Below are 13,564 nucleotides of genomic sequence, written 5' to 3'. Positions count from 1 at the left end.
GCAGACCTGGATGTCAGCCTTCTGTGTTTTCCTTTTTATAAAGCATGCCCCTTTATTAAACCTGCTTTACCCGGGATAAATTGGACTTCATTTATGAATTATTAGGCAAGTATGTGATACTCTGTAATTCACCAATTGCTAGTTCAATTATTAATAACAGTGTTAATAATAAATATACCTCCCATTTTCCTGCTTTCTTAACTCAAGCCCTCAGTTCCTGCATGCTCCCTCCTCTTGAGAAAGTATATGTTTGATGAATTTACAAAGCCACTATATTTTGGTTGGCCTACTTAGGCAAAGTCTCAACCCCTTAGCTGTTATGTGTTGGAATCTGTGTGCTTGACCCATAAAAGGGGTTAAGAGTCATTGTCAGGTATATAATCTAATGTGAGTTCCCTGCTATTATTTACAATGTTTTAATATATGCATTTATTAGGGTTCTCACATGATAGAAGTGGGAAAATTCTGAGAGATTTACATATCTTGATTATCAACCTTAGTGGATTCAGAAATACTTAAAAGAATATTAACCATGTCTCTGGGTATGTCTGTGGTGAGGGTTCCAAAGGAAATAGAAGACGAGGGCTTTGACTTAATCAGTAATGTAATCCATTGATAGATTGAAGATAAGCAAGGCTGGATCTTAGTAAATGGGTTGCTAGAGTTGCATGGCAAATGTTGGCTTTGGGCTAGTCTTTCTGTTGCTGTTCTCTGTTTCTTGGCTCCCCCGAGATGAGCAGCCCCTGAAGGACAGCTTTAAGAATCTGCCACCGCCATGGTACTCTGCCAGGCTGCAAGCACAGAGCAGTGGGTGCAGCTGTAACCCGGGTGTCTGTTTCCCCAGGTGTGCATGTGGTAATGGAAAGGCTAACGTTGCCGCCTGCGGAGATCTATATCCTATGGTTTTCAAGTCTGAGATAAGGAACATTTTAAACAGTGCATTTTTACTGGAGCGTTCCAGTTTTTGAGTATAAAATGGGGCGGTCCTGGAGGAAGGGCCAGATAATAAAAAGAATCATTTGAGAAATCCAATCCAGTCCAAGAACGCGGAATGGATCATGTGACAAGTCTACTGCTAGACTTTAAATCTATGGGAATGAAACTGTCAGTTACCAAATGAACTACTTTTCTCATTGCTGTAATGAAAGCAACTTAAGGAAGGGAGGGTTTGTTTTGGCTCACGGCATAAGTACATCATGGCGGAGACAGCATCTGATCAAGTCTAAGGTGGCAGGTCACATTGCCTCTGCAGCCAGGAAGCAGAGAGAGACCTCAGCTCACTTTCTCTCCTTGATTCAGTTTGGACCCCAGGCTATGGAATGTTACCACCCCCCCATTAGGGTGGGTTTCCCCACCTCAGCCCAATCTCAATTAGCTCACAAACATTGAGTCTAGGAGATGCTAGATCCTGTCAAGTTGACAATTGGTGTTATCCACCACAGTCGCGTTCATTGATTTGATCCGGTGCTTCACAGACACCAGATTTTCATAGCAAGTCGCCAACAGAAATGCTCTTCTGATATGTGGTTGATAGGTTAACATAGACAAACGGCAGTTCCTTCTTACAAAAGCCATACCCTACTGCCTTTGTGAGTGACGTGTGGTTTGCAGCCTTTCGTTGAAAGGGGCAATAGCTGGGAAGTGGGAGGTTCTTTCTGTTTTTTTTTTTTTTTTATATATATATATATATGTGTGTGTGTGTGTGAAATTACACATGGTCATGTCAGTGTGCACCCTCCCTTTACAGTTGAAATCAGGCTGCTATAGCAGATATCATTCAGTAGGGAGCACACCAGCTCGGACGCAGATTAAATACCAGCATGAGAAAGATCACGGGTGGGTGTGTCTGCATCCCCCCAAGATGAATCTAGAAACTACTGACCTTCGCCCCAGATCTAGTAGAACAGAGCCTCACGTTTTCCAGGTAGAGACTAGCGCGTGGTCTGTAGTCATCACAATGCTGTGTGCTGTAAAGACAAAGCTGTCTGCCTCTGCAGCAGCACGTAACATCTGTTCCTGAGACTTTATAAGCTTGGCATGAAGGGTCCAAAACCACCAAGTGAATGGGGAGCGTTACTGTCCAGCCACCCAGTGTGTGCGAGATTCACCACACTCCTGGTTTACACCAAGGGATGGTTTCCCTTCTGCTTTTTCTTGGATATGACCTTTTGTTTTTTTCATCACACTTGCTTCTGAAAGCAGCCTGTTGTCAACAATCTGAAGAAGTTAAGGTGTAAAAGGATTCAAAACGTGAGTTCAGGGTAGAGGCAGTTTCTTTCTTTGGCTTTTGTTGAGGGAGAAAACAGCAGGTGGACCAAAGGTGGATGGGGAGGGGCAGATGATTTATTCCACTGTCTTGAACATCAAAGCTGAGCTATGAGGTTCCTGGAAGTGCACAGAGCATTCTTAGAGGTCTGACAGAGAATGACAGTACATTCCTCACATAGCCTAGGAATTCACTTGTCTTTCCAGACCCCTTGTATTAATCCTAGAAAGGGATAATGGTGGCGGAGGGGTGGGGGTGGGGGTTGGGGGGGGGTGGGAGGATCTCTGTCAAATACATCCAACAGCAACGTATTCAGAGTGCTCTGAAGCTGTTCCATACCAAGGGCCATCCTGTAAGGAGCCTGCTAACTTCTGTGGCGACTCCCCCCAGGAGTACCACAACTGAAGCAAGAGCTACAGCGGAGGGCCGGTGGAGGAGATTGAACTTTCTTCATTGTGGCCATGGAAAGGATTGTCGATACCAACAAGGCTGGATTCTGGGTCGGAAGGGTATCAGGACCTGGATAAGAGAGTGGTACATTTCAGGTCTGAAATACCTGGATAGTTGTTCAGGAATTAAACCACACCCTTGCCATCTGAGTGGGGACTCTCTGGGTGGATGAGGCTGCCATCTAAGTAGTTTGAATCTGGTTGCCTCCTGCGTTGCTTTCTATTCTTGTTGCTACAATAAATTGTCTAAAAAGAAACAGCTTCCGAGGATTTGCTTGGACTCATGGTTTCAGAATCTAGGCCATCACGGTGTGGAAGGCAGGGCGGCGGGAGTCGGAGGCCACTGGCCGCCTTATATCCTCAGTCAGGCTCCAGACGGACGGGTGCTGGTGCTCACTCAGTTTCTCTTTTGATCATTCCAGGAGCTCAGCCCACGCAATGGGGCCGTGCGCATTTCGGATGAGTCCCCCACTTCATTTAAAATAATATAGAGACTCCCTCCCAGATGTGCCCAGAGGTTTGTCTTCTAAGTAGTTCTAGGTCCTGTCAAGCCGACTGTCAATATTGAGCGTTACACGCCTACATTTCAAAATCCTGCATGCATTAAAAATCCCCTCAGGAGAGGATAAAGCTATGTGTGTCTAAAGCATTAGTTTCCTTCCTTCTCCCTCCCGGCAGCAGGATCTTCCCACGGTCCCCTGCTCCAGAGTTCTATGTTCTTCTGTAGTCCGCTAATGCATCCCTCTGCAGAGTCTCCTCATAATTAGACCTCATCTTTAATAAAGGGCAGCTCCCAGCTACTTTGCCCGAGAGTCCGAAGGGCACGTTCTGAGATCTGATGGAGGCAGATGCACGTGTGTGCTATTAAAGTCAAGTATAGCTGGGCACTGTCGGTCTTCATGATGGACTCTCGGGTGCCAGTGCCGAGAGTTTATTGGAGCATATGGGAGGGTGATTTTGGAGAACTCCATGGGGGGGGGGCTGCAGCCATACAACCTGATCGTCCCCTCTGATCGCCTGGTGGTTTATTGAACTGTGACCTTGGGAAGGTGATAGTTTCTTCATCTCTAAGTGGTAAAATGGAGAAACATCTTTTCCCGTCACTCTGTTCCCCTCTCTAGAGCAGTGGTTCTTACCTTTCCTGATGCTGTGACCCTTCGTGTGGTGGTGACACCCGACCATAGAATTATTTCATTGCTACTTCATTTTTCTACAGTTATGAATCATAATGTAAATATCTGATATGCAGGCTATCTGACATGCAACCCACAGGTTGAGAATCACTGATCTGGGCTGTCTTCAGTTCTCTTATGGAGGGAGGAAGGCCAGCTTGCCCCTGCTCCTGCATTAAAGTCAGCATTGAGCCCTTCTCCATGGCAGGTATTACCAGGAACAGTGTACCTGGTCCTTGTCCTCCCTCAAGGATCTGTCAGTGACGTTTGACTTGTGCGGCTTTTGTTTTTTGTCCTTTCTTAAGGTTTTTGTTTTAAGTTTATTGTATGAGCCACGAGGTTGAGGTTCTGTGGTCCTTGAAATGGGTTTTAGGTGTGTAGCCATAGTTTGGTCTGGTGAATGTTGGTACCCTGTTTATCCCTAAGCCTTTGGATTATTGTAAGTAGACACTTCTTGGTCAGATTTGAGGCAACTCCACGGATGGAAGTAAGAGTCGGTGTAAACCTGGTTAAAAGCTCAAGGCTGGGGAAGTGATGGGGCCTAGTAAGCAAGCTACTGCTTCTGCTCACTGGATGGGCTTGATCCATCTATCAGACTGCCTTCTGTAGATGTTTATGTTTATATCTATACATTAGTGCTGCTGTTGTCTTTAGTCAGAGAAAGGTCTTTTTGCAGTAGACAGTAGTAACTATAGAAACATCTGTTCAATGTTTTGAGAGTAAGTGACTGTTGGATGCTCTACCTTAAATGGGGCCTCATCCAAGGCTCCGGAGCTTCACAAAAGATGGGCCAGAATGAGTGCAGGAAACGGGGGAAGAGGCAGACACTTGTGGAAGTTTCTCTCCTGGGCACGCTTTGATCTTTGCACTCCTGAGCTCACAGCAGGTATGATCACCTGCCCACCATTGGGCCCACCCATTCTGTCATGGGAAGAGAAGGCACCCAGAGGCTCTGCCCCTCTCTGAGGATCCACAGGCAGCTGATGGTTGCTAGGAGAAAAAAAGGACATTTTCTTAGTGGCACAGCCACTGGCTAGGTGTCCATCCATGCTCCTGTAGACAGTCTCTACTGAAACTCGCGAGACACCAAAATAACACGGGAAGCGTCTGTCTACATCTTGCCATGGAGTACATATTCATTTCAGGGATCCTCAGCAGCTGCCATGCCTTGGGGTCTTGAGATTCAAAGCCCTTGTTCTCAGAAGCCAAGACAGGTGATGGTGTTCTAATGTGGACGTGTTCCTGAACCCATTGTGTAGATGCTTAATGCCGGATTAAGAACGGGCAGGGGTCACAGTGGCAGCCCCCTGGGCTATTAGCGCTGCCCATGACTGGGATTTTTATTGACCCCCTTGGACTCATGCTCATTTTACACCTGTTTATCTAGTTAATCACTTCCGTGCTCCTTCACCGCCAGTCCTTCTAATAGCGGTTACTTCTAACTGAAGGTCTCAACGTGAAACAGTGGTCCTGGCCTCTCTGAAAGAATACATGGTCTTGTGGGACAGTTCCCTGTGTCTGGGCTCCCACTGTGACGGCCGAGGGGGCGTGGTAGGCCTGGTCCTTTGCTGCTTTGCTAGATGGATGCTGCATGTTTGAAAACTCTGTTCCTTGCTGCTTGGCCTGAGTATATAGTGAAATGGGATTGTCCCATGTGTGACCAAGCGATTGTCTCTCTGTGTAGGTCCAGCCTCCTGGGTCCTCAGCAGCTGGGAAGCAATGAGAGGGAGAAAGACATAGTAAGGAGAATCTAGGTAACTCACAGAAAATATGACTCCTGTAGCGGAAACGAAATGGGGCACCTGGTTGCTTACCCACACCAACTCCCCTCCCCTGAATAAAAGCCAACAGGCTCCCAGGGAAGGGCTGGCTTGGTTTACCTTTCTGATGGGCCTGTTCTGCTTAGTGTATTGGAGTCTGAATAGTCAGGGCAAACCCTGTGCAGCTGAGCCCTGAGAGTCCTAGGAGACAGAATTTTACAGCACCTCTGAGTCGCAGGGCCTCAGTGCATGGTGGGTTATTGCTGGGCAAAGAAACTACCTCCCTTTCCTTGTGGAGGTGCAGGTCAGACTACAGGGAAATGCAAGCGCTTCTCTTGGCTCTGCTCTGAGAGAGCTGAAGTCTCACTGGAGCCTAGGCTGTAAGTACAGATGAAGGCTAACTTTGTAAAGACCCGTCTGTATGTTGACTTTTTATTATGAGATGCATGCAGCTATCAGACGTGGCTCCAGAGCAAGGGACAGACATGAAGAAGGGAGATGAGTATCCATCCATAATTGGATGCAAGGCCATCCTGTGGGTTACAGTCAAAACGGGATGAGCTTACTATCCAGACCTCGCTCTCCTGGAGAGGAAAAGTCCCAATGAGTAAAGGTGTCTGGCCTTCCTGCTTGCTATTGTACAGGAAAGAGGTAGAGCTCCCATATTGCTTTCTATAGGAGATTCCTGGGCAGACTTCACTCATAAGGGCTACTGAGCTGGGGTAGTCATGATATCTAGAGAGGGCAATGTCTTTGCCTCTTGAGCTCTCTCTAAGACTTGGATGCTAAGACTCAGCCTCTCCCCATCGCCCAGTTTTACATCTCCTCATGTGATCCCGGGATATCTAAGGAAGAGTGTCCATAAGGCTGATGACTGGATCCCTCCGATGCCTCTACGGCTTATAAGGTGCTTGCTCTGCTCAGCATTCTTGTCCGCCTTTGCTCCCTCCTATGGAGTCAAGCATAAACAGTAAGATGAAATTTACATTGTCTGTGCTAGCTAAATGCGGTATGATGCTTTCAGTGTTTCTATGACACTCAAGGCTAATTTTAATAACAAAATTACTCACCATGATCTGTGTGTCTTTGCCATGTTTAGCTCACTGGATTCTATGGCAGCCTTACTGATAGATCTGTTTTTCTCTGTCTGAGGGGGGAACCAAGGCACAGAGCACTTAAGAATTGTGGATGGTACATTTGAAAAGGCAAGGAGGTGTTGAACACCTCTTCTTAGTCCTGACTTGGCAGGCATAAATCGACCAAGGCTGGGTGCTTATATTGGAGCTCCCTGGCTAAGGCTAGGCTTGCTTATCGCTGGTTGAACCAAGATGATACTAGGTGTATACAACTCTCTGCAATTGAAGGGTATTTTTATTTCATGTCTGTATTTCACGGTTGGTTCCAGTGGCTCATCTTCTATAATGGAGGCCATAGAAGGTTTCTTTTTTGTGTATGTGCGAGACCAAGTGACCTTTATACATGGAATGAAAGCTGAGTATCATCAGAATGAGAAGGAATTATTAAAAGGAAAATAAAGGAAATGCTCTGAATTTACAATGCATCCTGCCTTTTAATATATACACAGAATATTTAAGATCAATATGAGAGCAGACACTCAAACTGGAGTAGAAGGAAACAAAGCCGCCTTGGCTGAGCCATAAATAGGAGCGGCAGAAACTCATACATGAATTTGGCCGTGGGCTTTCTTGCAGCTAAATCTAAAAAAGGAGCCCAATCAGCCATTCTACATGCCAAGCGTGCGCCATTAAAATGGGGTTAGGGTACAGGAGTGGAGACAAATGTCAGTTGCCCGGAAAATAACCAGATAGAGAAGGGGCATAAGTCATTACCAAGGTGGTTGTTTGGGCGGCATCATTTGCTCAGGAAACCCAGTGAGACCGCTCAGAGTTCCTCATCTTTAGTTCCCATCTCTAAATTGATAAATGCTTCAATCCCGTCTCCTTGCTGTGGGGCAAAGCGTGGCACTTAATGCCAGCAAATGTCCATTTTGCCGGAATCTTGCTCATTTAAAGGTGGCATGAGGGCTAGCTCATTGCTATGGGGCCTGTCAGGGTGAATACATCATCGGGCACATTCATTTCAGAGCCAGGCACTGGCTATGTGAGTGGTCATCTTGCCTGGTAATAAAATCTGGTCTAGGATGCATTTCTTTATGTCCATACATTGCATTTTTTAAATATTCCCATGCAGGGACTGGGGAAGTGGCATAGTTGGTAAATGCTCACCATGAAATGGTGTGGATTTGACTTCAGATCTCTAGCACCCATGTGAAAAGGCAGGCGTAGAAGCACACACCTCTCATCCTAGTTCTAGGCAGGCGGGGACAGGATGATCCCTGGCTCACTGCCTGTCCAGTCTAACTGAACTGATGGCCTCTGGGTCCAATAAAGAAGCCTGTCTCCAAACATTTAAGTGAGAAACCATAAAGGAAGGTGCCCAAGGTTGTCCTTGGCTTCCACACACATAAACACACATGGATACATACACGTATACATACCATGTGCACCCACATGCACCCAGTCCCGTAAACTGTTAGTCTTGTTCATTTGGGGGAAAGCTGAATCACAGTAAAATACGGAGCTAGGAGTAAGAAAACCATGCTGGACGTTCTCGTCTTGGGCCTATGAACAAGGCCCATCTGTTTGAGGAGGGCTTTCTTGAACAATGTGCTCCTGGGTAGCGATGGCCATGCTCTTCACAGTAGTTGTTCTAGGTGATTGAATAGTTCAGAACATGACCTCTGCTGGTCTTCATTCTTTTGAGCGTCTCTGTCCTGTGCTGAGAGAGCTGCCTGAATTCTATGTCTTTCCTCCTGATGTGCTAGGAGAAGAAGGCATGAAAAACTGATGGGGAAAACTGGCCATGGGTATCGATTTCTTCCTGCTGTCTGAAGGTTGGAAGCGGGAAAGTGATTGGCACAGAAGCCCAAGGCCCTCTTGGCCCTGGGACTGAACCCAGACAGCAGGCTCCACCTCATTGCTTATCTACCAACACCTGCCCATCTTCTCCTCTCTAACAGACTGAGAGGCAGCTGTGTGGACAGGGCCCAGAACTGAGATGCTGTACTGTAATGGAGGGCATGTAGATACCCAGAACCATTAGGAGGCAGACCCCACATGTCGATGTCTTCCTGGTACAACAGGCGGCACACTTTTGGATTGAAGTTTATCCACATGAGATGGAAACTTCTGCCTGTTGCTCTGTCCACTGCCCAGCATGCCCACCTAGGAGATGTGTTGGTACCCTTGGAGCCAGCCCTCTCCTCCCTCGCGCTCCTGACCCTGCTACCCACTTCAGTTTTGGCCCTCACTCTACTAAACTGTGTTACCTGAGTTGGCAGAGAAGGTCAAACTGTTGGGCTACTTGTTCTCCTCACCCTTCACCCCACCTGATCTGTGATCTGGTCCAGTCTTCCACTGACTTTTCGTATGTTGGCGCTGACACCTCTTTCTCCGCCCCTGTTTTACCACTACAAGGACGCTGAAATTTTTCCCCCCAGGGACTAGAAAAGATTAGCCATGGCTTCCTCTCTGCTATATCTGATGAAAGGATCTGTGATGATATTGTCCCCCCCCCCCCGCCCCGGCCTTCCCCACTAACTTCTACCCCTAAACTATGCTGGGACATCTTGGGGGTCTGGGAAACTCTACAACACAGCAAGACTGCCCATTCATCTCTGGAGCCCAAAGGCTGTTGACTGAAAGTGGTCCGATCGCCTTAAATATGCCTGCAGAGAGAGCGTTGGAAACGGTCTCACAGATGGCTTTGAAACCTTGACGTGGTGGTGCAAAGCCTCAGCCATTTCCAACTCCTCTGTCCTGTTGGCAGTCCGTCCCCTGCGCAAGCTGTAGGACCTTCGTTCCGTTTGGAACTAAGTTTGGCGATCATTGCTGCTGCTCGCGGAGGAGTTTATGATGACATTTCTCACATAAGGATGCTAACACATTACCATACCTGCCACTCAGACCAGTTCTGACAGGATTGGGAATGACTTTAGAGTGGGACAGCTGGGGTAGGAATTGAGCTTTTTAGTCTTCCCTGCGGCTACATAATGATTGTATACATCAGCGCTTGTCTCCTTGTGTTTTCTAGACGCTCTGAGCGAAACCCATCAAGTCATCTGTGAAAATGGTGGCGCTCTCCTTAAAGATCTGTGTCCGCCACTGCAATGTGGTGAAGACCATGCAGTTTGAGCCGTCTACGGCCGTCTACGATGCCTGTCGAGTCATTCGGGAGCGCGTGCCCGAGGCACAGACTGGACAAGGTAGGTCATGGTTATTCCTTGGTATCCGAGAATGTGCCTGGATAGCCCTTCACTCTGTAGCTAAAAGGACACACATAGACACGTATAAGACATCTCTGTTTTAAACCAAGCATGGAGGCCCACCCCTTTAATCCCTGCACTCTTGAGGCAGAGTCAGGCTGGTATTTCTGATTTAAGGCCAGCCTAATCTACATAGCCACTTCAGGTCTAGGCTAACCTGTACTACACAGTAAGACTCTGTCTTCGGGAGGGAAAAATCTGAATTTTGAATCAAATGCCTTCTTATAGTACTTCCTGGCAAGAACAAGGCTTTCATTGTCAATGGCCACATTAACATTGACCCTGAGTATTCACTGTAGATATGCCTGCTGTCTCGGCCCTTCTCGGGTGCTGCCCTGTAGTTTGCAAACCATTTTTTGGTGTGCCACTGAACTAGTTGAATAAAGAATGACATACTTGCCTGGTACATGCTGACTCCTGTAACCTCAGCCCTGAGTGTAGGTCTTACTGTGCAGGCCCTCTGAAGGAGCTTCATGAATTTTACCTCAATTTTTAAAAAAGATTTTATTTTTAATTATGTGTGTACATCGGCATGTGGCCTTGTGCGTGTGTGGGTGCTGACACCCACAGAGTCCAGGAGAGGGCGCGGTTCATGATATTCAGCTTGCTGAGTTATATTAAATTAAATGGAAATAAAATTTGCGGGTAGTCCCTATCTGACTTTAAAATTCGCTTGTCCGATCTCGCCAGTACTCCTCAGTTCTTTTTTTTTTTTATCATCTTCTGACACTATTAGAACTTTTCTTTGTGCTGAATTAATACAAGTTCTGGCAGAGGCATCTGAAGACCCAAAAATCATTTTCTTGAGGTTCTGTGTAAGCCCTGACCCTTCCAGGAGACTCTAAGACTTCTTCAGTTACATTAAGGGAAAGATGGGCTGGGAAGATGGCTCAGTCAGTAAAGGGCTTGCTGCATAAGTTTTAGGGTCTGAGTTTGATCTCTAAAACCTTCATGGACTTGAAATACCATCACTGGTAAAGAGGAGACAGGAGAATCCCTAGGGGCTAATGACCAGCCAACCTCGCTATCAGCAAACAGCAGGCCAGTGAGAGACCCTGTCTCAATGAACAAGGGAAATGGCACCCTGAGGAATGATACCTGAAGTTGACCTCTGACCCTCAGAGGCATGCATGTGCATCTGTGACCTCAGGCCTTCAGAGGCATGCATGTGCACCTGTGACCTCAGGCCTTCAGGGGCATGCGTGTGTACCCGTGACCTCAGGCCTTCAGAGGCATGCATGTGCACCCATCCCCACTTCACACACTAGGAAGAGAGAAGTCCAGGTGAGAAATGACTATTTTGCTCTCTTGCCTCCAGGCTTCTTGAACTCCCCACATTGGACTAAGAGGCCTTTATAAAAGATACTAAGTTTAATTCTCCAACTGTTTTCTTTATTTTGTGGTATTTGGTGGCAGAGACTTTATCCCATAAGGAAGTTCTAAATATCTTGTTATTATTTTTTTTCTTAAATTCTGTTTTGTTGCAAGTTTCTCATCATATAGCCCAGGCTGGCCTTTAATTACTCAATCTTCCTAACCCAATTTCCCTAAGGCTAAGTGTCAACAGAGGTTTCTGTCCCTCCTGGTCCTGCAGCCATTCAATCCCACATGGAGGCCTATATTAGTTACAAAACTGTTTGGCCAATGACTCTGGCATATTTCTAGCTAGCTCTTATATCTTAAATTAACCCAATTCTGTTACTCTATGTATTGCCATGAGGCTGTGGCTTATCAGTAAGTTTCTGGCATCTTTATCCTTCGGCAGCTACATGGCGTCTCCATGACTCAGCCTGCTCTCTCTCTATATCTCTGTTTGGATTTCCTAGTCAGTTTTACTCTGCTAAGCCATTGGCAGCTTTATTCATCAACCAATAAAAGCAACTCATACACAGAAGGACTTCCCACATCAGCTAGGATTGCAGAGTATTTACCACCAATCTTTTACAACATGTTCCTTTTAATTCTTTTTATTTTTTACTTTATGTGCATTGGTGTTCTGCCTACATATATGTCTGTGTGAGGGTGCTGGAGTTATAGACAGTTGTGCGCTGCCATGTGGGTACTGGGAAGTGAGCCCAGGTCCTCCGGAAGAGCAGCTTGTTGTCTTGACCACTGAGCCATCTCTCCAGCTCCTTATAACATGCTCTTTTGCTATGCCCATCTTCCTTGCTCTGCCTCAGTAGCTGTGGTCTTAGGTGGTTACTGCCTCCATTTTTTCAGGGCTGTGAGTACCTGGCTAAATGAGACTTAGAAACCAGGAACCACATGATTCTCTTAAACTGCAGACACACCTCTAGCCCAATGGTCCATATGCATGGATCTTGCGGTGACCTTTGATTCTGCAGGGAGGTCCCTGCTTCCCCGGGGTTGAGGATGCTCTTTTGCTCTTAGTAAGAAGCAGGTCTCTCTGCTGATAGACAGCCTCTTTTCCTTGCTGAGTTGGTGTGCTTGAGCCAGTGATAGCGTTGTTCCCACTTGGCCCCTTTTTTCTGTTTACTTTGCAGCCTCTGACTATGGGCTGTTTCTCTCTGATGAAGACCCCAGGAAAGGAATTTGGCTAGAAGCAGGACGGACACTGGATTACTACATGCTGCGGAATGGGGTATGTTGTTGGCCCTGTTTTCTTTTCCTTTTTTTTAAATCTATTTTTACATGTTTGGGTGATTTAATTGCATGTGAGGCAATTAAATCTTTCTTGACCAGTACACTTGAAATCCAGAAGAGGGCATTGGATCCCCTGAAACTGGAGTTACAGACTACTGTGAGCTGCCATGTGCATGCTGAGAATCTAACCTTAGTCTTCTGGAAGAGCACTCAGTGCTCTTAACCACTGGGCTGTCTCCTGAGCCCCATCATTAATTTTTTAAAAAATAATTTCCTTATTGTATGTCTGTGTATGTGAATTTGTATGTTTCATGGCATGCATGAAGACGCCAGAAAACAACTTTCAAGAGTTGGTTCTTTCCTTCCATAACTAAACAGTCTTGGTACCAAGCACCTTTCCCCACGGCTTCATCTTGCTGATCCACTGGTCCTATTTTTCTCATTGCTTCGCTGCTGGGAAACCAACTATGAAAACCCACTGTAGCAATGTTCTAATCCAAGGGCTTCTTATGAACAATTCCCATACAAAGAACCTGTAGGGCTGTCCTCACAGGTGGAGAGCAGGTTCTAGCCATCTCAGATGCCTGGAATTCCACAGAGGTATTGAAACATTTTGAGATCAGTATGCTGAGCAGCAGCTCCAGGCTGAGCAGAGTTGGGCTGGTGGCTGGCTGTGAGATACTAGATACATTATCTTCCTTGAGTAGATTCGAGGTGTCCCTGGACTGGGTCAGAAACAGACCACGTGAAGGAAAGCAGAGGTGCCCAAAGACTGCCCAGAGCTTGTTTTTTTGGGGGGGAGGGGGGGCGGGGCGGGACCATCAACTGGAGATGCAGTTATTTATTAGCTCTCAGAGGCAGTGACAAAAGTTACCCTGCAGTTTAAGTGATGAAGAAAAAGACACTGAGCGCTGTCTCTCTTCTCCCCCCCCCCTCCTCACACCTCCAGGATCCTGGGGTTTTGTGTG

The 13,564-nt window shown here is 46.7% G+C and overlaps 1 protein-coding gene across 4 annotated transcripts in view; it reads left to right on the top strand.

Moving 5' to 3' along the window:
- The window catches only part of Tln2 (talin 2), a 428,435-nt gene that overhangs the window by 229,415 nt on the left and 185,456 nt on the right, over positions 1-13,564 (top strand). For all 4 annotated transcript variants that reach the window (XM_050125928.1, XM_050125904.1, XM_050125914.1 and 1 more), the window contains 2 exons: positions 9,761-9,932; positions 12,497-12,594. In XM_050125928.1, the coding sequence (XP_049981885.1) occupies positions 9,797-9,932; positions 12,497-12,594 (234 nt within the window). In that variant the 5' untranslated portion in view covers positions 9,761-9,796. The remainder of the gene's footprint in view (positions 1-9,760; positions 9,933-12,496; positions 12,595-13,564) is intronic.

Source organism: Alexandromys fortis, unplaced genomic scaffold (assembly GCF_014885135.2).
Source record: "Alexandromys fortis isolate MF-2015 unplaced genomic scaffold, M_Fortis_MF-2015_v1.1 scaffold_22, whole genome shotgun sequence".
Lineage (NCBI taxonomy): Eukaryota > Metazoa > Chordata > Mammalia > Rodentia > Cricetidae > Alexandromys > Alexandromys fortis.
Note: the sequence above shows the minus strand (reverse complement) of the source record. Positions and strands in the feature narration are given on the sequence as shown.